Source organism: Protomyctophum bolini (genome assembly GCF_963924005.1).
Source record: "Protomyctophum bolini genome assembly, chromosome: 18".
Taxonomy (NCBI): domain Eukaryota; kingdom Metazoa; phylum Chordata; class Actinopteri; order Myctophiformes; family Myctophidae; genus Protomyctophum; species Protomyctophum bolini.
In genome coordinates this window covers 11,347,094-11,373,621 of record NC_137879.1, presented here as the reverse complement: position 1 = coordinate 11,373,621, position 26,528 = coordinate 11,347,094, and the positions used below count along the sequence as shown (strand labels likewise).

The 26,528-nt window shown below is 39.7% G+C and overlaps 1 protein-coding gene across 1 annotated transcript in view; it reads left to right on the top strand.

The window, feature by feature from the left end:
* The window catches only part of LOC308333157 (uncharacterized protein), a gene marked incomplete at its 3' end in the record, with an annotated part of 35,163 nt that extends 23,521 nt beyond the window's left edge, over positions 1-11,642 (top strand). The window contains exons 3-4 of the mRNA XM_080789352.1: positions 6,812-6,994; positions 11,262-11,642. Of these exons, the coding sequence (XP_080645478.1) occupies positions 6,812-6,994; positions 11,262-11,642 (564 nt within the window). The remainder of the gene's footprint in view (positions 1-6,811; positions 6,995-11,261) is intronic.
* Positions 11,643-26,528: the final 14,886 nt, after the last annotated feature.

The following is a 26,528-nucleotide window of genomic DNA, read 5'->3' as shown; positions in this document are numbered from 1 at the left end:
GTAAATTATGCCTTCTCCGCCCCTAACTGTGTTTACTCCTCTCATTCATCCGCCACTTTGTTTGCTTAATTTCCTTTATTTTATGCGTATTGCATTCACTTAGTGAATTGAAGTCAGGTGCGCTTGGAAGCAAAGCGAAACCCGCGTTTTTTGGCGAATAAGAATGTGATTGATGTGATTGTTTGCCAGAATTCAAATGTTGCATTGTCAGAATCCACTTTGTCATTCTTTGTGTGCTAAGAGTGACTTTGAGACCTGTTTCACTGTGCAATGCCAATAGGGAGAATATTTTGAACTATATTCCTTATGTAAAGAAATCTCGCCAATATTCTACCCAAAAGTCTACCAATTTTCGTTTAAAGCCCTATTTTATACTTTGTCATGCGATGGTATGGATTGTAGATCCACAGTTTTTTTGGACAAGTTTTGCCGTTAATTCCCTGCGATGCAAGGTTTAAAGTGGTTAATAGAGCAAGCCAACAAGCAATGCTCTCTCATTTTCTCTGTCCCGTATGCACAGATCTTGGCTTTCCTGAATGGACAGCGGTGTCATGGTTTCAGTTAGATCATGTCAGCAATATTAATGACCATACTACCGTTCATTATTTGGGATGTCAGCAATGCACGCATGCATGTCATTTGGAGCAGAAATGCGGGCCTTTATGTCACAGCGTAATAGCGGGCCTTTGTCATGAGTGATTGGCTCAGAGTATTTGCCCCTGGCTTATGGGTGTTGATGTGTGCAGCCATGCAGATGCTTTGCGTTTTGGGAAGAAGCAGCGGTCAGCGAAAAACACCAAACATATCCATGTGCAGTAGCTCGGAAAAACCTCCACACACAATTGCATCGCACGACACTGTTCTCGCCCATGCTGTACCACGCCGCGCCTCCTCCGTAGCAGGAAACGGACCTATTTAGTGTGGACTAAATAGTGGACTTAAATCCTTGACAGAGCGGGGTTTCTCTAACACTGACGCACCATAATGAGAGAGCCAGAGGTGAGGCCTATCTCGCTGCGTCAGTGCGGATTACGCTGAGTGATTGATGTGTTCCAGTCAAATGAAGCACCGAGCTGAGTGATATGACACTTGTCTCACTGTGACACGCGTGTTCGCGGCTAACGGTTATTGGTGTTGATGGGCCCCACTCCACTCAGCGAGCTAGGCACGGGTTATTTTGATCCCTTGTTCTTTTATTTCTGTCCCCCTCCTTCCCTGTTTTCTGTCTCCTTGCCACATCAAATCACATGTGTGGCAGGCAGAGGCAGGACCCTCAGGTATTGCTTTATCAAGCGTCAGGAGCCAAGACAAGATGAAAGTAATAATGGCGACCAGACAGTAGAGGCGATAATAACGGGGACCAGACTGCAGTGGTGGGCAGCTAGCATGTCATGCAGGAAGTGACACCCTATATATGCGTTGGCATCTTCGCCGAAAGTAGCCGATCTGCAGTACAACGCAACACGTTGTGTGCTTGTAGATCTGTTTAAACCCTATATAAGGGTGCGCAGAGTTAGTCCGACGACCGAGTAATCTGACATTACTAAACCTACCTCTAACCCTAACCGAACGTGTGAGTCTTAGCCGGTCACATATGTCGGCCTATTGGTACTTCGGACTAACGTATGCTCCCCATATATATATATATAGGCCTACTTCATTGACCCGGAGTCCACCGGGTCTATTAGTATGCTTTTTTCCCCCTCACATCTTTGCCAAAATTAGCCCGTCTACAATTGTCAGCTTGTAGATCGGCTAGCCTATTATTTCACTGAATGTTTTTACCAGAATAGGGATAGTGTTCACGTGGCTAACAGAATGTAAATGTTTTAAATTTGAGATATAAGCAAGTATTGTCAGTATTCTTTATTCCTCAATGGAATTGAATTCATGTCTTGAAAGAAAAGCTTTGTCTTTTCATTTGTGGTTTTCTTGTCCCTGTGAGCCCTCGAGACAAGAGGCCTTTGATTTGATTTTATAAATCCACAATAGGTTTCAGTTTTACATGAAAGTAATCAGCACTTAGCGCTTACACACACATTTTGATAACAATCATCATCATAATCTCTCTTACTTCAAGAGGATTAGCCCTGCAAAAGACATTGTTAGCCAATTGGTGGAGTTTATCATTTAATTGATTAATTACTGAGTTCTATACGAGACACTGGTGTGCTGAAACGAGTTTAAGGACAACCAGGCTCATTTTCTTCATAGATGTAAGCATACATTTATATCTCCATGATCAAACTGACTGAAAACATTTCAGTTTACCCTCATATCAGCTCTATGAATTAAATCGCAATATACTCTAATGCTCTATGGATTAAAAACATAATTACATGAATGGTTCTACATTGATTGTCTTTTTAGGACGGCTGTGAACATGAACTCTTTTTTCTATATATTATTTTTCCTTTTTTTCTTTTTGAGGACATGTTCCAGTGGTCACAAGATGGCCGCACAAACATCAGCCATTCCGGGGCCTCTGTGACAGCTCTCATTATTGGAGGCTGGCAACTAGCTACCCAACTGATAAAGGCATATCGCGCCACGGAGGAAATTGAATTCTGGAGGACATAAGTTCTGACTGCGAGAGATCACAGTTGGAAGCTAATTTAAGGAAGATTAAATTAATTTCAATGACATCCATTCTATCTTGACAAAGTCTTTACATAACGCAGTGTCGCTCTGTTGCCTGGAGATAAGAGGATAGTCATTTTAGACTGGGCACAGCACTAGCTAAGGATCAAGGCCTAATCCCATTGCTGCAGCCATTTTACAGAACATCATGGCGGATACAGAATGTCTGACAGCTATTATTCAGTAAGGGGATTTTCAAACTCTTTTTACTGTGTGATAATTTAATTGACTGTTGACCCAGAGCCTCAGGACACACATTGCCGTTTCATCCAGCTCAGTTTGTATTTTACACTCCTGTCATGGCTGGCTTGTTTCCTGCGTTTCCTTTCCTGAACACTTTATAGGTACTTCAACTTGTAGTTGTAGCATCAAATGCTGCCTTTGAACGATAGAAAGGAATCGCATGTAGTGTGACAGAGTTGTCCTATAATCTCTTGCCTCGGCCATGGGGATATTCCTCTTTGCCTGAGCAGTACTGCAAAGGTTTGACTCCAGGTGATGCATGCTGTACACATGCACTCATGATAAAGCTTTTTCAACACGGATTAAAACGCCTCTGCATGCTATTGTAGATGCATGTGTTTGTTAGCTACAGTACAGTATGTAGCCTACCTAAATAGCACACAGACATGCAAATAATGGTATATAGTTGATCTATTATTAAGTCATATGAAAGTGTAGAATAGACATGATGAATCACATTTAACAAGTCTGAGAATGCATGTCATAGAATGCTGCATTACACATTTTACACACGGGATAGTCCAGATCTGCAGTACATTAGTTTTGTTTTAATGAAAAGTCATTTACATTCTGCCGCTACACACAAGTACACAATGCACATTAATTCAGCTGAATTTAATTGTTATTAGTATGTAGTTTGCTTTTCAGTCTCCATCCTCCACAGAGCTCCACAGAGTGAAAAATGGCCCGTTCCTTCAAGATATAGCCCATGTGGTTGTGCTGTCTAAATGGCTAATGAATTACAGATGAACATTGACGCAAATTAATCTCCCAGAAGTCCCTGGGTAATATGGCAACCATTTAAAACTTTAATCAATAACCCTGTAGTTGAAAGCATGCAGGCACTGCACTTGTTTGGTCACAATAAACAGAGCGGGGACCGCGGCCCACTCTAAATCATGGTGACAGGCACAGTCACACTAAATCATTGGAATTGAAAAGTAAATGTTCGCATAACTTTATCAGCTGTGCTTCTTGGTTTCCTCTGAGAGCAGAGGATGAATGTTTGGCAAACAAAAATAAAGAATACAGTATGTACTGTATATATTGTCGGGCGGAAACCTTGTATCTCCCCCATTTCCCCTCACTGTATATGTATCTTTTCCCTTTTTGCTTCCCATATGATGAATTCCTGTTCTGTTCTTTAGCTACATAGAAGTGTCTATTTGTATGTCTCTGAATGTTTTGATGAATTGAACAATGTGGACCCTGTTGTAAACAAGTGTAATGCTTAATTGGGTCGTCCACTCACAGTTAACATTCTTTGTATTGAGTTTGTGCTTGAAATGTACTGTAATTCTGCAAACTGTTAATACATATTTCAATCAATCAATCAATCCACATTTAAACGTATTATGTTGTTGTTTTTTTCTCTGTGAATTAATGCCTTTTACGTCGTCATACTGCAGTGGCAGAAGAATAGCTGATGTACAAGCCCACAATGTGTCGCATTGTGACACGTTGTGCACTTGTAGATTGGCTCATTTTGCTATCTTTGTGTTCTGATTTTCTTTTTTAAACTAAACTGAAGCTGGTTAAGTCTTTCTGTGGATATTATAAATATAGGCTGTGTTTCCGGTAGGAGACTCAAACAGTCTATACTTTGAGTCTCCTACTACAGTACCAGAAACACAGCCGGTCATCACATTATTTGCCTCGGAAACCGCAGGCATTTTGTTTTCAAAGGAGAGGAAAAAAAAGCCTGGGCGAGCAGGAAAAGTGTCATAGGAGTGGGAGTGAATTAACCTTGTATTTTGCTAAACCAATAACGGTGCAGAGGGGCGTCGCTCCATTATTTGGCAACGTTAGCGTTCTCCACTGCTGCGTTCTACTGGGAAGGGGAGGAGGACGACAGCGTGGGTAGGGGAGGCGGGCTCATAGGTTGGTGAACCAATAGGACGTTTTCAACAAACCAAAAAATACCTTCACCGCTTCACGGGTTGTTTAATTGATAGAAAATAATATTTTTGACTGTGAACTATTCCTTTAACAAGAGCTGGTGACCAAATAATAACGCCTGCTGCTAACTGGTGTGTTTTGTCTTTCCTAATAATGAAACAATGTGTCTCTCCACCATATCTGGACATGACACATTGTGGAACTGTACTGTAACATCATCATTATGATGGAACCCACCCACTCCTCTGCTGTACGTGACGATCACCACATGTAAAAACACTGTCAACTTTATGACTAAGCATCGCATTACATTAGAGCAAACATTTTTTCCACTGAGCAAACGTTTTTCATACACGTCGAGGCCTGTCACTGTTTAAATATTTACCAACTTGTAATGGTTAAAGGTTGTAAATTCAACGGCATGTCCATTAACGGAATGAATATTGACATTTGGCGATGTGAAAATCTTCTAAACAGATTGAACCACTGTCAGTTTTTGAAGTAGCACCATGACTAACGCTATCAAAGGCAACTCATAATTCTTTCCCTGTTACAGTAACGTTATGCACTGCCTTTGAGGGACCAGTATATCTCTTCTCCATATGGACGCTGCTTAAGCTGTTAGTGACGATAACAAAAGTGTAATTGCGTTGTTAATTGATTTTTTGCACACCATTATGACCCCCATTGATTGTTCTGCTACCCACAAGGAGAAAGTAGACCACGCAAAGAGCAAGGGGTGTTGCAGCCGATAGATAACCTTGGTTCCAACCAAGCATTATATCCTTTGGCTATGTCATCCCTTGACATATTGATAGCCCTTGAAAGGCTAAAAGCTGATTGTATGCATAATGTAATTATTAGGACTCACCGTTGTTTGTCCTGTCTCACAGGTCTGCGGGGCTGCGTCGTTACGTTGACAGCTTTGTTTTTCTCACGCAGGCTACAGCAGAGTGCATGTATAGATCATAAGATGCACGATAGTTAACCAATTAAGCCCCATACACTTGAAGTGAGGGGCGCTCATCATCACATTCCGTGCTCAGCAAATCAAATCATCACATTCCGGTATACGGACACACAAAGCTGTGCATAGGAGGGGTTAGCGCCCCTCAAAAAAAAACTAGACCAAACTAGTGCCACTGGCCTACTCAGGATGTCTATCTGTGCCCCTTTTACACCTATTTATGGAGTTCTGTGTCAGTCATGCCCATTGTCGCGTTATATCCGTACACCCATATACAGTATGGAGTATAGATAGATAGATAGATAGATACTTTATTGATCCCTGAGGGGAAATTCAGATGATCCCATAGCTCATACAGGCATACAATCTTACGCCATAGATGTTGTTTTATTTTTATATAATTATTATCTTTTTTGGATATATCCGCTGATCTGACCGGCTTCCCACTCGGCTCATACCCTCTCCGTCAATTTTGAAGTTGGCCGGGCCCATATATGGACATGCCAGTGATGCGCACACCGAGTCCATAGATCAGATGTTTCTCGAGATATGTAAACTATAGTACAGATGGACGGACAGAGATTTTGCACTTTTATAGTATATAGGATAAAAGAATTACAAAACAGGGACACCAGGGTTAATGTGTTTATTATGCTTCATGTCATTTGTTTGTGGCGTTATGCAAGCAAGCATTTAATACTATTTGTCAGTGTTGAGTTTAAGAACTATTAGTTGTTCAGACACATAGGATATAACTTAACATTGCCTTGCTTGCACCTGTGCAATTTTATTGCACTGATGACAGAACAGTATATCACTTGAACGTTTTCTTAATCTCCAGCCTGTAACTGTAAAAAAAAGAAGAAAAAAAAAAAGAAGAGAGAAAAAGATCCAAATTGCATCCAAATTGCCTCCATCCTATTCTAATGGCTCTTTAATTGTCCGCAGACCTTCACATGAATGTCAGAGAAGAGCGCTCACTTTTTCCTTTATGGGCTCAGACAGCCCTGGAATGCTCAACACACTGACACAACTGCGTTTTATTGCCCTCTCATCTTCCAGCTCCTTCCCATGGATTTGGACATGATCCTCCATTCCACCTCCAGACGGATGATGATGTGTGGAGGCCAGGTATGCACTTCCCTCATCGCTCTTCTCCTCCCACCATCCCCTTTCCTGTGCTCCATCTTTCACAACTGTAACTTGGGTCGCCAGCTGCGCGGGGAGCCCCAGAGTGTATTTATGGTGAGCTGCACTTTATCACGCGCACACACACACACACACACACACACACACACACACACACACACACACACACACACACACACACACTCGGAGCATATACTCCAGCCTCTGGCCACGTCTTTGTGGTACGCTGTGATACAGGCTCCACCGCATGGATGCCACTTCTGTGTATACCCAGCAGGCTCTCTGGTGGAGAGGCGAAGGGAACTGTTAACTGCCTGGAGTGAAGTTGAACGCAGAACGGTGCCTGGTGCCGCTGGGCAGCTAGACCCCCGCGGGCCCCACCCTGCTTCCAATAAACACATGTAGCTAGTATAGCTAAAAACAACAATACTGCACTGACAGAAAACACCAGGCGAATTAGTGGATTTGAATGTCATCAATCCATAATCACCAGGTTACTTATCAAGGCCATGCAATGGAGCCTACTGGACATTTCCTACCGTTGTTGCTTGTTTTTTTATGGGTTTTTTTGTTGCTGCTTTCGCCTTTATTTTATCATTTATTTTTAGACGGACAGACCGTTAGCTGACAGGAAATGGGGGAGAGAGATGGGTGAGTGACATGCAGTAAAGGCCGACGGGATCAGGAATCGAGCCTGCGTCACACTGCCAGACTCGGACTACCGGCCAAGGTGCCTGGACCGCTGAGCCACGGCCCAGGCCCCGTTGTTGTTGTTGTTGTCAGCCATTGTCCGATTGGCGTTTGGCGCGTTGTCCGACTACTAGTGGGTGGGTGAATTATAGCTCAGACTTAAGTCTAATTACTGATTAGACTGCTAATTACTAAGTTGTATACCTTTCAATGAAAACGTTATAGCCATTGCTGAATGTTATTCAATGCCTGAATGCCTGTCGATATTATGATTATTGAAATGTTTGGCTCTTGTCTGGCCTCGTGACAGCATAGATCTATGATCTGTCCTGGCCTGGGACATTATGCTGCAGCGAGAGAGGGCTGGTGATGAGCTGCCCTCTGGGTGGAATACACCCCATCCCCCCCTGCCTCCTATCGGGTCCCCAGTGTCCGCATGGCCTATCAGGACCCGCCCCGCCTCCCGCCTCCCAACATGATGAGGATTGAGCCATGCGTCCTCTGCCGGCGGAGAGCTTTATGCAAGGTGACAGCCTCTCACACTTCAGTGTTCAGATCACCTCAAGTAGCTCCGATATCGGAAAAAATGAGCACACTTCCCACCACGGCGACCAAATGTAGATTGACTGAGGGTATCCGCAGGCCCATGCATGTGCCCCATGTCCTCGTCTCCTGACAGAACAGGCCTGCTGGTAACTCTCTTCATAAGAGAGACTCGAGTCTGGAGAGACATCAGAGAGGAATGCTGGCTGCAAACAAGAGGAGTGGGTGGGTGGCGTGGGGGGGGGGGGGGGGGGGGGGGGGGGATGAACACTTTGAAGCCATTGGAGGTGATGTCAAGTTTACTTACACTCAAGGTTGGTGTTTGAATATGCTGGCCACTAATATGGCACCAGTATCTCTGTCCTCATCTCTGGTTTCTGTCACCATGTACAATTCTGGGCCCTGTCTCCGTCGTCCTCGGCTCCTGACAATGTCCTTTCACATCACGTTATTGCACACTCGGAGCTGCAGTCAGCAAAGCCGTCACTCAGCTGCTTTGTCTAAAAGTGAGGGTCTGTTTGTTTTGCCATTATTGGACCAGGTTTCTGTTAAAACGAGCGACGTGAAGAAATCTGCTATCTGCTGTGCTGTCAGGGGATCATTGGACAGTGGCGTTGTTCACCACTCACTTGGTTTGCACTCCGAGATTCTGACAGGTGGCAGCCATTGCTCAGGGAGTTTAATATATACTGTATGTAAAAGCCATAGCCTGCTTTACAAAATACCTCCATTTCCACAACAGTGCATTTTAAGGTTTACTGCCAACATATTTTCACGGCGATGCCTTGCCATCTATGAGAGAGTGGTCTGTCTGTGACTCTGCGTGTCTGTTTTTTGTCCAGAGCTAATCTCGCAAACCGCTGGACCGATCAGTGCCACGCACATTTTGTACGCACACTACCAGTAGGCCACAGTATTTTAACTGAACACATTTATTCCACATGTTTTAGATAGGGTTGTCACGAACAGATCACATGATCAGAAATCGTGGTCGATCACGTCATTTTCAAATGATCGGAATTGGATCAGGAGCAAAAAAATGTGATCGTCATCGTCATCTCTAGTATGAATATTATTTATATCCATATGATATTCGACTGGATATTCTCTGTGATTTTGGATATTGTACTATTGTGATATGGCATAAGTCTTCTATAAAAATATAAATATAGGATTGGGAAAAATCGGTATCGGCAGATACTCAAAATCAAATGATCTAAATCGGATCGGGAGCCAAAACTGGCTAAAATGTGATCGGACATTTTAGACCTTTTGAAATGTTAACTGTAATTAATGTAAGTCAATGGTAGTCTGATCAGGCTGAAACCTAAGTTGGAGTGCTATGTCATAGATATGTCACATAGATCAGTGGTTCCCAAAGTGGGGTCCGGGGACCCCCAGGGCTCCTTGAGGGAGTTCCAGGGGGTCCCCAGCTAAATAGTTAGGAACTAAATGGACCCTTATGGCTCTGTAACTCAGAGTGTACAAATGGAACCAAATGGACCCTAACCCTGACAACCAAATGGACATTTGGTTCCATTTGTACACTCTCAGAGGAATTGTCCAATATAAATTGGGTTCTCAGAGATAGAAATGCCATTAATTGGGGGTCCGCAGACTAATACATGTCAAACTGAGGGTCCTTGAAATTAAATCACTGCTAGAGCCACAGAGTCTGTCTGTGTGCCCTTTGTGCCCATATATGGAGCTGAGTGAAACACACTCCATATTTGGACGTATAGCTGCTTTGGGGACTCCTTATATGGTTATGGCTAAGTTAAAAACATAACTTAAAAATAACTTAACTTAAAAAAAGAATAACTTTTAAAAAAATCTTAAAAAAACCCAAATATGTACGAGCTGCGTTCGCTTCCCGCGTTTGCGCGTCTTACTGGTGTATGACATCCACACTGTTCCTGTGTGGAGCCAGAGTTCCACATGATTACATTTTTAATGTACAGTATATACTGTATGGTACAGTTCATCAGACCCATTGCATGCCCTGAGGAAAAACGCACTCATCCACCAAATTTTCCCGAGCATGTAAATGTGTTTTATTCCCACTGGGGTATTCTAATTTTCATTGTACCTATGTAAGGTGGAAGGTCGGCTCAATTTTAAAGCATGCACTAGACTAGAACGACATCTGAAATAATTGAATACTCCAGATTACATGGCGAAGGTGCCGTTCTTCCCTATGGCTATTCAGTCAGTGAGTTTACAGAATATATTGATGATCGCTTGTGAATGTCAGACCTTTACGGTTCTATTGATCGGCATCTAACAAACAGACCTCCAACCTGGAGTTCTAGACATTATTGTCCTTATTTTATTTGTTTAAGCTCAGGCTCAGGGAATAGTTCATGTCTGTAGTTGTTATACCTTACACTACAGCATGTGTACACATTGTACAATATCTGAGTGTTACACAAAGGCATTCCTTTCATCAAATCACACATAAACATTTCAAGCGAGTATTTTTCCATGTAGGGGGAAAAGCCAGAAATGTAACCATAAAACACTAAACCTGTGTGATTTTCACCCGGACAATTATGTTTATGTGATTTTCATAATGCTGATGTCTGAAGTGGGTGGGTCCTTGGGTAGTTTCATGATGCTCAGTGACATCATAGAAGGTAGGTTTGTTTCCCTGATTTTTTCTACAGACAGGTGTTCGGGTGAATTCTCACATGTCCAAGGAATGGGTGGACCAAAGGAGAAATTCTCAGTTTTTAAGGAATACTTAAATAAATAATATCCACATTTCGGATTTCGGCTATTGGCTATTCTAATTTAGTTCGTGAAATTTCATGATGAAATATTAATCATCAAAAATTGCCATGTATTGCTGTACTGTTAGCAACATAACATTTCAGTCCTAAATGGATTAATATATGTTGATGAGAAAAAATTTATTTTTATGAATATATTACATCGGTTAAAATATACATGGGTTTAGTGATGGTTTGACAAAAGTTGGGTTTACTTTTAGCGACTTAAACCCATATGCTATAGGGACGCAATGTTCTGCCTCAAACTAAGGATGCTAGGGTTCATATGTTAACAGACAAGCAAATCTGAGCCTTTGCTGAATCCTTTCCCTCAGTCGGAATATTCCACTTGTTCACAGAGGATGAAACCAGCCATCACTCCGTGGCCGTGGAGCAGCAATCAGACACAGCCCTCCAGTGTGTTCAGCCGACTCTTCTGGCCCTGTCAAGTCCTTCTTCAGTCGGGGAGTGTGAGCAGTCGCGTGGAGGTTGACATGATTGCCTTTAAGCAGCCCCTCTTAGCCGGTGACACGCAGCTGCAGCCAGGCACCTCCTCTGACAGTAAGAGCACCATGATGGATTGCCTTGCCAAAACTGCTGATCAAAGGGGTCGAAGTTCAGATCTGTGGCTGGCTCGCACTAGGCATGTGCAATCACCAGAGATGGCTTTTCCTGTCCAAACATCACGAGGTATGAGCTTGGATTCCTGCTCCGGCACGAACCGACCGGGTTCAGCGTAATTACGTTGGTTAATTTCTGTAATTTGTCGAGCATAAAGAATGGCTTGCCCGCGTAATAAAAAAATATGAAAGTGAGTTAATTGATTTTTAGGTGTTGCAACGAACGCAACCCCCAAGTGATGGATTACCTCGTCAGACAAGACGCAGAGTGCAAGCTCTTGTTCTGGCCCCGTGTATTTTCAATGTATAATGTATTTACAGTAAATACTGCAGTTCTGTTTCTCTGCTACACTCATACAAATTATAATGCACACTAAATGCCAGCATCTTTTCTCCAATACGTCCGGGCTGCAGTGAGTGCAGCAGAGGTGCTCTGCTGAAAAGAGCAGACATTTAAAAGTTTCTGACATGTGTCAAACTACTATTGAGACACTGCCACTGATGTAGGCGGAGTTGACAGCGTCGCAGCCGCTGAAGATGGCTTTGGGACATTCCACGTTTGGTCCAGTGTCAGCTCCCATTGTCGTCAAGATGCATCTCTCTGTGAAGCTGGGATATGTAAACAGCATCATTAAAGGGAGACTGGTTTTAGCTGAAACATTTTGTAGTTGTGTGGACTACACAAATATATTGGATTAAAATAAGTGGAATATACTATATTTAATACAGGGCAGCACGCACCTCACTCTCGAAGTGGAACAGAAAATACATAGTGTCTGTTTATACGGTAGCCTATGGAATCTTGCTTTTTTCGTCACTCAAAATCCCCATACATGGGGCGCTTTTTGTCACTCAAAATCCCCATACATGGGGAAAGCCCCCATATATTGTGCCCAGGTCTCGTGACATCAGGTCATCAGGCATGATAGTAAATTAGGGATCATAGCATACTGTAGTATATGCGACCTGCTGTCTGTTGCAATTAAGACCATATACTGTATGGAGTTATATTGGTATATGGATATATGTCAGAACGAGAACCTTTTCTGACATTCCATATGTTGATCCTTCCCCATCCATCCTTCCTCTTTGATGTCTCCCTTTTGACTGATACCTGTCCATTCAAACTCTAGACGGGCCTTCCCAAAAGTTATTAGTGCAGCCACGCCCGGCAGACTGGCGAAAACTAGAGTTCTCAACAGGCCTGGAAATGAAGGCCCGGCCCTACCTGGGCCCTCATCAAACCCCGTACACTCAAGACACTGCCACCGCTGCCACCCTTAGATCTCCATATATGGAGCTGACCTGACATTCCATATGTTGATCTGACCTCATCAAACCCTGTACACTGAGTCAAGACACGCTCCATATATGGTTTAGGGCGAGGTCGCTCCTCGCCCTCAGTGGCCTTACAAATGAAAGACGCCCGCCGAGGTCCATAGTGGAGGGTGATTTCATGATTAAGGGGTTGATGGGATTCTGTAATTCTGACTTAATTTAAGTGGAAATGCAGAATTACAGAATCCCAAGCATCTAATGGTGCTCCCTATCTGTGGATATTGGCTGGAATGAGGTACATTCGAGGTTGGGGAGTCTTATTTCAGGACTAGCTTCAGATTAGCCACATTTTTCATTGAGAGGGAAGATGGTATAATTATCTTGTCAGTAGTTTCGGCTGAGCTAGCGCTCTGAGCGGGGAAAGAAGGATGGACCACATGCCAAAGGAACTGACAGCCAGTCGATAATGTGGCAATTAATGTCATAAATAATTCTAAAACCAATTATATCAAAATGGACCTCACACTCTAAAACAGCACTGCATTTCTTCTCATTTTATGGTAGGGGAACCCCTATCAAACAGCAGGAGCAGATTAAATTCTTTATTTCAACATATGGCAAACGCATATGGCAAAGCCATTGCACCAGGCATAAAAACTAGTACGGTTCTTGCAGCATGTTTTTATTTGTTGATTTAGTTTGCATTTGACTTACGAACACCTTCCCTTTTTCTGTGCCGAAGCATCATCCTTGGTAAAAGGCAAACAAAGTGCAAAACCACTTTTAATCAAAGTTATATTGCTTTCATGTTGCTAGCCATATAAAATGGCAACAGCTCATAAAGAATGTAAGTAATTTAACGGCAATAGTGGTTAAATATATCAAATGTGCCTACTGGCCTTCGAAGGGTCAAGCCCCATGTAATATATAGAGCGGACTGTGATGGCTGAAGGTCATGTCATCTTCTTTTACATAATACATGAATCCTGTAAGTCTTTCTGACTCCAGTCTTCTGAACCCGAACCTTGGGACGAACATTTTACTAAGTAAATCAGCAAGCATGCTGGCATTTCTATTAACCTCCAATGTGCAACTGACAGAAACATGAATCACGGTCAATAATATCTTGCAAATTATAAATCATGTTTACAACTCGGGCTGAGAGCGGTAATGTTGTTGCATACTGCCATATGTTTGTGGTTATGGATTATTATAATCTATTTTATTTTTTAAGGGAAGTATTCAAAAAAATAGGGTTTAATATGAATAAAAGACAGCGGAAAAATGCAATTATAATTTTACTGAAAATTGGTGTTTGGGTAACAGAATCATACCACATTTAAAAAACAAACAAAAAAACTATCTTGGCTACAATTTAGACATTGACTATGAATATACTATTTCAGTATAGTTATTGAACTTCTACACTTAATATTTTAGTCTCAAGATACAGTAGGACTTTTACAGTGTTGATTCTGTTTTGATCTTTAGTAATATTGCAGCATATTCCGTTTCAAGCATTGAAATACCCACCAGCTTTGATGTATGCATGCGTGGAGTGAAACAAATTAAAAGACAATGTTGACATTTACTAAGAATAAAGGGTAATGCAGCAAGCATGCCTTAAAGGCTAATTGCCTCCCAGCGAAGCATCTTCCCTGGCCACATTAGAATTGCTTATCGTTTGCCACTGGTTTGGTAACAAAATAATAGCAAAATGGACACTTCACAGGCAGTATAATGTTCAAATGGGGGAAAACATATCAACAAAATGTAAGTAGTCAGTGAATTTTTTTACATGACCACACTTGTAATCTTGTCTTTGTTCAAACCCTGCGTGCAAGTCTGTGGGTTCCTCTGCCCACATTCATTTCTGTATCAAAGGGTAATCTAATGCAAAATGTATGTGGCCCTTGGCGCAAAAGATGGCATACAGCGTGGCACAGAAAGATCTGTGTTCTAAAAGCTTTGAAACATCTGTGTCAACACATGGCCTTTTTCCAACCATGTAGGCAATATTCTCATAGCCTTAAGATAGATGTCCAAGGAAATGTACCTTGCCCTGGGGCCATGCTGGGATGGCTTATTTGAACATCTGAAAACCCTGGCTGAACTTCATCTGATACCCACAGTCAATGTTCAAGCTTTGAAGTAGAGCAAAGATGAGTCAAATTTTATGGTCAAAGTTGTATGTTAACCCATTTAGGAATTTGGACTGAGGCCAATTCTAAAAACAACTTCTAAATCCTGACCTCAGTTTTCTGAAAACCTTGAAATATTTAATCGTCATGATGTTTGGCTGTGCTTTTGTAGCATTAGGATTAGGCTATAGAATCAGACCTGTAATGAGAAAGAGCACATACTGTACTGTATCTCCACCGGGATGGGTGGTCTAAACAGGACTGTGTAAGAGGCAGAATGTGACATTGACAGTAATGACACAAAACGGCACAATACGGTTACTGAAAAATGTATTGTCCACTGGATTTTGTAGAAATGCTAATGTGTGCCAGTTTCTGGCACTATCTGACGAGATGGCGTGTGCAAAATCTAAACCAAATGTAAATAAAATAGTATGAGACGTTGTTACCAACTGTGCTACTAATACACAGAACTGGCAGTGCCTGGTATCAAACACGGAACCTTTTTCGTGATTCAAAGGGGAGTGCTTTACCAACTGCTACCAAGGCACACAACACAACCTAGTAGCTACTGTAAAAGAATAAGAAAATAGTGCTGCTGACAACAGAAACATACACCACAATGAGCACCTGTCATTTCTGATTTATGTTCTACCCGGGATTCAAACCCTGTGTTTCTTACGTGCCGAACTACGTCGTGTAGCTGGTGTAGGTAGAGCCACCACGAAGCCAATTGGGTGAACTGGCTTCCTTGGGAGTAGTAGTTTTTGAGACAGACAGACATTGCACAGACTGGAGTGCAGGGTCACATTGTGCCCCTTACACAGACATCTAGAAATAATTATATGGCAACCAAAAGTAAATGAACAGAGCGGAGTGCTCCCTACCCCACTGACGGCCCGCCTCACACAATCACAAGCCGCGGTGCTCCTTCCAGCACCTCCCTTCGTGTGGCAGAAGTGAGGCAGAAAACGGGGTCGCTTAATTGACATCTTTCTATATATACCACAGCCCCCGAATTACTGGCCACACCCATTCACACCAGAATTAAATAATTTTGTAGTGAATAATGGAGTGAAACAAAATGGAAATATAGGCGGCTAATGCTATCTATGCTGTAAAGAAAAGGTAGTGGAACAATCAAAATAGCCGATCATAATAACAAACAAAAGGATCTTCTCCCATTCTTTTAATTCTGTTAATAGCCCAAGGTGAAAGATGTATCTGCTCTTGTCAATTTACCTCAACTCCAATATAAAAGCACCAAGGTCACTTTTCCTCGCCTGGCCCACAGGATTAAATTGTCATGTTGCTCTAATAGGCAGCACAGGGAATCATTAGTCCAGCTCAGCTGCCTGACTGATAGGCATTTCAGTCCAATCATGGCAGTGTTCCGCCACAGGCCAGCCACTATTGACACTGTGTCAGGACCGAGGGGGGACACCTTAATCAGCCAAGACACTCTCAACATTGATTTGACAAGCTGCTGTAATGACCCCCTTGTTTTGGTAAAGGATCACTGTTTATCCACACTGGCATTGATGCACTCAATGGAGTGCTGCATTGTCATGGAAACTATTATCACTGGCCCAGCCTTCGCAACTGGGGATCTCTCTCTCTCTCTCTCTCTCTCTCTCTCTCTCTCTCTCTACTGCATAATGTGGGTATAGTGTGTGCGTGGTCATAATCTTTTGGGATTGTTGTTGTTTTTTACTAATAATGTTATCCTTTTCTTATGTGCCCTCCCCTGGCCCCCACACATGTAAAGCGTCTTTGAGTACCATGAAAAGTGCCAATCAATTCGTTTTTGAGCACAGTTTCCAGCATTGCGCTCCAAAATCACACCTGTGTGAAGTAATTGCATTCCAAAGCAATACACCTTGTGCAACCCAGATTCGGCACAAACAAGGGACTAAATTAATTTCGCTCCTATACCACCAAAATGTGGAACGCCCTACCAACAGTCATTAAGACATGTGAATCCCTAGACTCCTTCAAAACTGCTCTCAAAGGGCTGCAATTTGAAACTGGCCCCTGTAAAATCTGAATCCCCCACCCACCCCTTTTTTCCCTTTTTACCTCCTATGACGATTTCCTGTTTTTGGCTATATAGAAGTGTGTATTTGTACGTCTCTAAATGTTTTGATGAATTGAAAATGGTGGGCCCTATTGTAAACAAGTGTAATGCTTTATGGTGTCGTCCAGTCACAGTTAACAGTTTTTGTATTGAGTTGTACTTGAAATGTTCTGTAATTCTGCAAACTGTCAATCAATCAATCAATCAGTGTTGCATGAATAGACCATTTTCTAACATGACAATCCAAACGTTTGATGATGTATGAGATGTTCTGGTGAGTTTGTGAACACAGAGGATTGTTTATTATATCAAACTTGGATTTTATAATAGGCTATAAGTTGTGTGCTTCTGTGCTATCTCTAACAGATTGTCCATGCTAGACAAAATAGCCTAATAATCGAATCTACAAGCTTCATTGTAGATCAGCACATAGCTGATTTTGTCTAAACTCATTCCCCGCCACCAGGGGGCACCAAAGGTCCCAGACCACCTATATATATATATATATATATATATTTTTTTTTTTTTCATATTTTTTTTTTCAATTTTGTCAAATCATCAAAAATGATGAGAAACGGCGCGCTATAGTATGCCGTACGATATAGGCTATAGCCCATGGTCCAAAATGATGAGAAACGAGGATAACTTTTTTTTCAAAATTTCAAAAAACATGGGCTATAACCCATCGTTTTTTTCATTTTTTCATTTTTGTCAAATCATCAAAAATGATGAAAAATGGCGCGCTATAGTATGCCGTACGATATAGGCTATAGCCCATGGTCCAAAATGATGAGAAACGAGGATAACTTTTTTTTCAAAATTTCAAAAAACATGGGCTATAACCCATCGTTTTTTTCATTTTTTCATTTTTGTCAAATCATCAAAAATGATGAAAAATGGCGCGCTATAGTATGCCGTACGATATAGGCTATAGCCCATGGTCCAAAATGATGAGAAACGAGGATAACTTTTTTTTCAAAATTTCAAAAAACATGGGCTATAACCCATCGTTTTTTTCATTTTTTCATTTTTGTCAAATCATCAAAAATGATGAAAAATGGCGCGCTATAGTATGCCGTACGATATAGGCTATAGCCCATGGTCCAAAATGATGAGAAACGAGGATAACTTTTTTTTCAAAATTTCAAAAAACATGGGCTATAACCCATCGTTTTTTTCATTTTTTCATTTTTGTCAAATCATCAAAAATGATGAAAAATGGCGCGCTATAGTATGCCGTACGATATAGGCTATAGCCCATGGTCCAAAATGATGAGAAACGAGGATAACTTTTTTTTTCAAAATTTCAAAAAACATGGGCTATAACCCATCGTTTTTGTCATTTTGTCATTTTTTTCAAATCTTCAAAAATGATGGAAAACGGCGCGCTATAGTATGCCGTACGATATGGGCTATAGCCCATGGTCCAAAATGATGAGAAACGAGGCTAACTTTTTTTTTCAAAATTTAAAAAAACATGGGCTATAACCCATCGTTTTTTTCATTTTTTCATTTTTGTCAAATCATCAAAAATGATGAAAAATGGCGCGCTATAGTATGCCGTACGATATAGGCTATAGCCCATGGTCCAAAATGATGAGAAACGAGGATAACTTTTTTTTTCAAAATTTCAAAAAACATGGGCTATAACCCATCGTTTTTGTCATTTTGTCATTTTTTTCAAATCTTCAAAAATGATGGAAAACGGCGCGCTATAGTATGCCGTACGATATGGGCTATAGCCCATGGTCCAAAATGATGAGAAACGAGGCTAACTTTTTTTTTCAAAATTTAAAAAAACATGGGCTATAACCTTTCGTTTTTGTCATTTCGTCATTTTTTTCAAATCTTCAAAAATGATGAAAAACGGCGCGCTATAGTATGCCGTACGATATGGGCTATAGCCCATGGTCCAAAATGATGAGAAACGAGGCTAACTTTTTTTTTCAAAATTTCAAAAAACATGGGCTATAACCTTTCGTTTTTGTCATTTCGTCATTTTTTTCAAATCTTCAAAAATGATGAAAAACGGCGCGCTATAGTATGCCGTACGATATGGGCTATAGCCCATGGTCCAAAATGATGAGAAACGAGGCAAACTTTTTTTTTCAAAATTTCAAAAAACATGGGCTATAACCTTTCGTTTTTGTCATTTTGTCATTTTTTTCAAATCTTCAAAAATGATGAAAAACGGCGCGCTATAGTATGCCGTACGATATGGGCTATAGCCCATGGTCCAAAATGATGAGAAACGAGGCTAACTTTTTTTTTCAAAATTTCAAAAAACATGGGCTATAACCTTTCGTTTTTGTCATTTTGTCATTTTTTTCAAATCTTCAAAAATGATGAAAAACGGCGCGCTATAGTATGCCGTACGATATGGGCTATAGCCCATGGTCCAAAATGATGAGAAACGAGGCTAACTTTTTTTTTCAAAATTTAAAAAAACATGGGCTATAACCTTTCGTTTTTGTCATTTCGTCATTTTTTTCAAATCTTCAAAAATGATGAAAAACGGCGCGCTATAGTATGCCGTACGATATGGGCTATAGCCCATGGTCCAAAATGATGAGAAACGAGGCTAACTTTTTTTTTCAAAATTTCAAAAAACATGGGCTATAACCTTTCGTTTTTGTCATTTCGTCATTTTTTTCAAATCTTCAAAAATGATGAAAAACGGCGCGCTATAGTATGCCGTACGATATGGGCTATAGCCCATGGTCCAAAATGATGAGAAACGAGGCAAACTTTTTTTTTCAAAATTTCAAAAAACATGGGCTATAACCTTTCGTTTTTGTCATTTTGTCATTTTTTTCAAATCTTCAAAAATGATGAAAAACGGCGCGCTATAGTATGCCGTACGATATGGGCTATAGCCCATGGTCCAAAATGATGAGAAACGAGGCTAACTTTTTTTTTCAAAATTTCAAAAAACATGGGCTATAACCTTTCGTTTTTGTCATTTCGTAATTTTTTTCAAATCTTTAAAAATGATGAAAAACGGCGCGCTATAGAATGCCGTACGATATGGGCTATAGCCCATGGTCCAAAATGATGAGAAACGAGGCTAACTTTTTTTTTCAAAATTTCAAAAAACATGGGCTATAACCTTTCGTTTTTGTCATTTCGTAATTTTTTTCAAATCTTTAAAAATGATGAAAAAAGGGCGCGCTATAGAATGCCGTACGATATGGGCTATAGCCCATGGTCCAAAATGATGAGAAACGAGGCAAACTTTTTTTTTCAAAATTTCAAAAAACATGGGCTATAACCTTTCGTTTTTGTCATTTCGTCATTTTTTTCAAATCTTCAAAAATGATGAAAAACGGCGCGCTATAGTATGCCGTACGATATGGGCTATAGCCCATGGTCCAAAATGATGAGAAACGAGGCAAACTTTTTTTTTCAAAATTTCAAAAAACATGGGCTATAACCTTTCGTTTTTGTCATTTTGTCATTTTTTTCAAATCTTCAAAAATGATGAAAAACGGCGCGCTATAGTATGCCGTACGATATGGGCTATAGCCCATGGTCCAAAATGATGAGAAACGAGGCTAACTTTTTTTTTCAAAATTTCAAAAAACATGGGCTATAACCTTTCGTTTTTGTCATTTTGTCATTTTTTTCAAATCTTCAAAAATGATGAAAAACGGCGCGCTATAGTATGCCGTACGATATGGGCTATAGCCCATGGTCCAAAATGATGAGAAACGAGGCTAACTTTTTTTTTCAAAATTTAAAAAAACATGGGCTATAACCTTTCGTTTTTGTCATTTCGTCATTTTTTTCAAATCTTCAAAAATGATGAAAAACGGCGCGCTATAGTATGCCGTACGATATGGGCTATAGCCCATGGTCCAAAATGATGAGAAACGAGGCTAACTTTTTTTTTCAAAATTTCAAAAAACATGGGCTATAACCTTTCGTTTTTGTCATTTCGTAATTTTTTTCAAATCTTTAAAAATGATGAAAAAAGGGCGCGCTATAGAATGCCGTACGATATGGGCTATAGCCCATGGTCCAAAATGATGAGAAACGAGGCAAACTTTTTTTTTCAAAATTTCAAAAAACATGGGCTATAACCTTTCGTTTTTGTCATTTCGTCATTTTTTTCAAATCTTCAAAAATGATGAAAAACGGCGCGCTATAGTATGCCGTACGATATGGGCTATAGCCCATGGTCCAAAATGATGAGAAACGAGGCAAACTTTTTTTTTCAAAATTTCAAAAAACATGGGCTATAACCTTTCGTTTTTGTCATTTTGTCATTTTTTTCAAATCTTCAAAAATGATGAAAAACGGCGCGCTATAGTATGCCGTACGATATGGGCTATAGCCCATGGTCCAAAATGATGAGAAACGAGGCTAACTTTTTTTTTCAAAATTTCAAAAAACATGGGCTATAACCTTTCGTTTTTGTCATTTTGTCATTTTTTTCAAATCTTCAAAAATGATGAAAAACGGCGCGCTATAGTATGCCGTACGATATGGGCTATAGCCCATGGTCCAAAATGATGAGAAACGAGGCTAACTTTTTTTTTCAAAATTTAAAAAAACATGGGCTATAACCTTTCGTTTTTGTCATTTCGTCATTTTTTTCAAATCTTCAAAAATGATGAAAAACGGCGCGCTATAGTATGCCGTACGATATGGGCTATAGCCCATGGTCCAAAATGATGAGAAACGAGGCTAACTTTTTTTTTCAAAATTTCAAAAAACATGGGCTATAACCTTTCGTTTTTGTCATTTCGTCATTTTTTTCAAATCTTCAAAAATGATGAAAAACGGCGCGCTATAGTATGCCGTACGATATGGGCTATAGCCCATGGTCCAAAATGATGAGAAACGAGGCAAACTTTTTTTTTCAAAATTTCAAAAAACATGGGCTATAACCTTTCGTTTTTGTCATTTTGTCATTTTTTTCAAATCTTCAAAAATGATGAAAAACGGCGCGCTATAGTATGCCGTACGATATGGGCTATAGCCCATGGTCCAAAATGATGAGAAACGAGGCTAACTTTTTTTTTCAAAATTTCAAAAAACATGGGCTATAACCTTTCGTTTTTGTCATTTCGTAATTTTTTTCAAATCTTTAAAAATGATGAAAAACGGCGCGCTATAGAATGCCGTACGATATGGGCTATAGCCCATGGTCCAAAATGATGAGAAACGAGGCTAACTTTTTTTTTCAAAATTTCAAAAAACATGGGCTATAACCTTTCGTTTTTGTCATTTCGTAATTTTTTTCAAATCTTTAAAAATGATGAAAAAAGGGCGCGCTATAGAATGCCGTACGATATGGGCTATAGCCCATGGTCCAAAATGATGAGAAACGAGGCAAACTTTTTTTTTCAAAATTTCAAAAAACATGGGCTATAACCTTTCGTTTTTGTCATTTTGTCATTTTTTTCAAATCTTCAAAAATGATGAAAAACGGCGCGCTATAGTATGCCGTACGATATGGGCTATAGCCTATGGTCCAAAATGATGAGAAACGAGGCTAACTTTTTTTTTCAAAATTTCAAAAAACATGGGCTATAACCTTTCGTTTTTGTCATTTCGTCATTTTTTCAAATCTTTAAAAATGATGAAAAACGGCGCGCTATAGAATGCCGTACGATATGGGCTATAGCCCATGGTCCAAAATGATGAGAAACGAGGCTAACTTTTTTTTCCAAAATTTCAAAAAACATGGGCTATAACCTTTCGTTTTTGTCATTTTGTCATTTTTTCAAATCTTCAAAAATGATGAAAAACGGCGCGCTATAGTATGCCGTACGATATGGGCTATAGCCCATGGTCCAAAATGATGAGAAACGAGGCTAACTTTTTTTTTCAAAATTTCAAAAAACATGGGCTATAACCTTTCGTTTTTGTCATTTCGTCATTTTTTTCAAATCTTCAAAAATGATGAAAAACGGCGCGCTATAGTATGCCGTACGATATGGGCTATAGCCCATGGTCCAAAATGATGAGAAACGAGGCTAACTTTTTTTTTCAAAATTTCAAAAAACATGGGCTATAACCTTTCGTTTTTGTCATTTCGTCATTTTTTTCAAATCTTCAAAAATTATGAAAAACGGCGCGCTATAGTATGCCGTATGATATGGGCTATAGCCCATGGTCCAAAATGATGAGAAACGAGGCTAACTTTTTTTTTCAAAATTTCAAAAAACATGGGCTATAACCTTTCGTTTTTGTCATTTCGTCATTTTTTTCAAATCTTCAAAAATTATGAAAAACGGCGCGCTATAGTATGCCGTACGATATGGGCTATAGCCCATGGTCCAAAATGATGAGAAACGAGGCTAACTTTTTTTTTCAAAATTTCAAAAAACATGGGCTATAACCCATCGTTTTTGTCATTTCGTCATTTTTTTCAAATCTTTAAAAATGATGAAAAACGGCGCGCTATAGTATGTCGTACGATATGGGCTATAGCCCATGGTCCAAAATGATGAGAAACGAGGCTAACTTTTTTTTCAAAATTTCAAAAAACATGGGCTATAACCTTTCGTTTTTGTCATTTCGTCATTTTTTTCAAATCTTCAAAAATGATGAAAAACGGCGCGCTATAGTATGCCGTACGATATGGGCTATAGCCCATGGTCCAAAATGATGAGAAACGAGGCTAAGTTTTTTTTTCAAAATTTCAAAAAACATGGGCTATAACCTTTCGTTTTTGTCATTTTGTCATTTTTTTCAAATCTTCAAAAATGATGAAAAACGGCGCGCTATAGTATGCCGTACGATATGGGCTATAGCCCATGGTCCAAAATGATGAGAAACGAGGCTAACTTTTTTTTCAAAATTTCAAAAAACATGGGCTATAACCCATCGTTTTTGTCATTTCGTCATTTTTTTCAAATCATCAAAAACGATGAAAAACGGCGCGCTATAGTATGCCGTACGATATGGGCTATAGCCCATGGTCCAAAATGATGAGAAACGAGGCTAACTTTTTTTTTCAAAATTTCAAAAAACATGGGCTATAACCTTTCGTTTTTGTCATTTTGTCATTTTTTTCAAATCTTCAAAAATGATGAAAAACGGCGCGCTATAGTATGCCGTACGATATGGGCTATAGCCCATGGTCCAAAATGATGAGAAACGAGGCTAACTTTTTTTTTCAAAATTTCAAAAAACATGGGCTATAACCTTTCGTTTTTGTCATTTCGTCATTTTTTTCAAATCTTCAAAAATTATGAAAAACGGCGCGCTATAGTATGCCGTACGATATGGGCTATAGCCCATGGTCCAAAATGATGAGAAACGAGGCTAACTTTTTTTTTCAAATTTTCAAAAAACATGGGCTATAACCTTTCGTTTTTGTCATTTCGTCATTTTTTTCAAATCTTCAAAAATGATGAAAAACGGCGCGCTATAGTATGCCGTACGATATGGGCTATAGCCCATGGTCCAAAATGATGAGAAACGAGGCTAACTTTTTTTTTCAAAATTTCAAAAAACATGGGCTATAACCTTTCGTTTTTGTCATTTCGTAATTTTTTTCAAATCTTTAAAAATGATGAAAAACGGCGCGCTATAGAATGCCGTACGATATGGGCTATAGCCCATGGTCCAAAATGATGAGAAACGAGGCTAACTTTTTTTTTCAAAATTTCAAAAAACATGGGCTATAACCTTTCGTTTTTGTCATTTTGTCATTTTTTTCAAATCTTCAAAAATGATGAAAAACGGCGCGCTATAGTATGCCGTACGATATGGGCTATAGCCCATGGTCCAAAATGATGAGAAACGAGGCTAACTTTTTTTTTCAAAATTTCAAAAAACATGGGCTATAACCCATCGTTTTTGTCATTTCGTAATTTTTTTCAAATCTTTAAAAATGATGAAAAACGGCGCGCTATAGTATGTCGTACGATATGGGCTATAGCCCATGGTCCAAAATGATGAGAAACGAGGCTAACTTTTTTTTCAAAATTTCAAAAAACATGGGCTATAACCTTTCGTTTTTGTCATTTCGTCATTTTTTTAAAATCTTCAAAAATGATGAAAAACGGCGCGCTATAGTATGCCGTACGATATGGGCTATAGCCCATGGTCCAAAATGATGAGAAACGAGGCTAAGTTTTTTTTTCAAAATTTCAAAAAACATGGGCTATAACCTTTCGTTTTTGTCATTTTGTCATTTTTTTCAAATCTTCAAAAATGATGAAAAACGGCGCGCTATAGTATGCCGTACGATATGGGCTATAGCCCATGGTCCAAAATGATGAGAAACGAGGCTAACTTTTTTTTTCAAAATTTCAAAAAACATGGGCTATAACCCATCGTTTTTGTCATTTCGTCATTTTTTTCAAATCATCAAAAACGATGAAAAACGGCGCGCTATAGTATGCCGTACGATATGGGCTATAGCCCATGGTCCAAAATGATGAGAAACGAGGCTAACTTTTTTTTTCAAAATTTCAAAAAACATGGGCTATAACCTTTCGTTTTTGTTATTTTGTCATTTTTTTCAAATCTTCAAAAATGATGAAAAACGGCGCGCTATAGTATGCCGTACGATATGGGCTATAGCCCATGGTCCAAAATGATGAGAAACGAGGCTAACTTTTTTTTTCAAAATTTCAAAAAACATGGGCTATAACCTTTCGTTTTTGTCATTTCGTCATTTTTTTCAAATCTTCAAAAATTATGAAAAACGGCGCGCTATAGTATGCCGTACGATATGGGCTATAGCCCATGGTCCAAAATGATGAGAAACGAGGCTAACTTTTTTTTTCAAATTTTCAAAAAACATGGGCTATAACCTTTCGTTTTTGTCATTTCGTCATTTTTTTCAAATCTTCAAAAATGATGAAAAACGGCGCGCTATAGTATGCCGTACGATATGGGCTATAGCCCATGGTCCAAAATGATGAGAAACGAGGCTAACTTTTTTTTTCAAAATTTCAAAAAACATGGGCTATAACCTTTCGTTTTTGTCATTTCGTAATTTTTTTCAAATCTTTAAAAATTATGAAAAACGGCGCGCTATAGAATGCCGTACGATATGGGCTATAGCCCATGGTCCAAAATGATGAGAAACGAGGCTAACTTTTTTTTTCAAAATTTAAAAAAACATGGGCTATAACCTTTCGTTTTTGTCATTTTGTCATTTTTTTCAAATCTTCAAAAATGATGAAAAACGGCGCGCTATAGTATGCCGTACGATATGGGCTATAGCCCATGGTCCAAAATGATGAGAAACGAGGCTAACTTTTTTTTCAAAATTTCAAAAAACATGGGCTATAACCTTTCGTTTTTGTCATTTCGTCATTTTTTTCAAATCTTCAAAAATGATGAAAAACGGCGCGCTATAGTATGCCGTACGATATGGGCTATAGCCCATGGTCCAAAATGATGAGAAACGAGGCTAAGTTTTTTTTTCAAAATTTCAAAAAACATGGGCTATAACCTTTCGTTTTTGTCATTTTGTCATTTTTTTCAAATCTTCAAAAATGATGAAAAACGGCGCGCTATAGTATGCCGTACGATATGGGC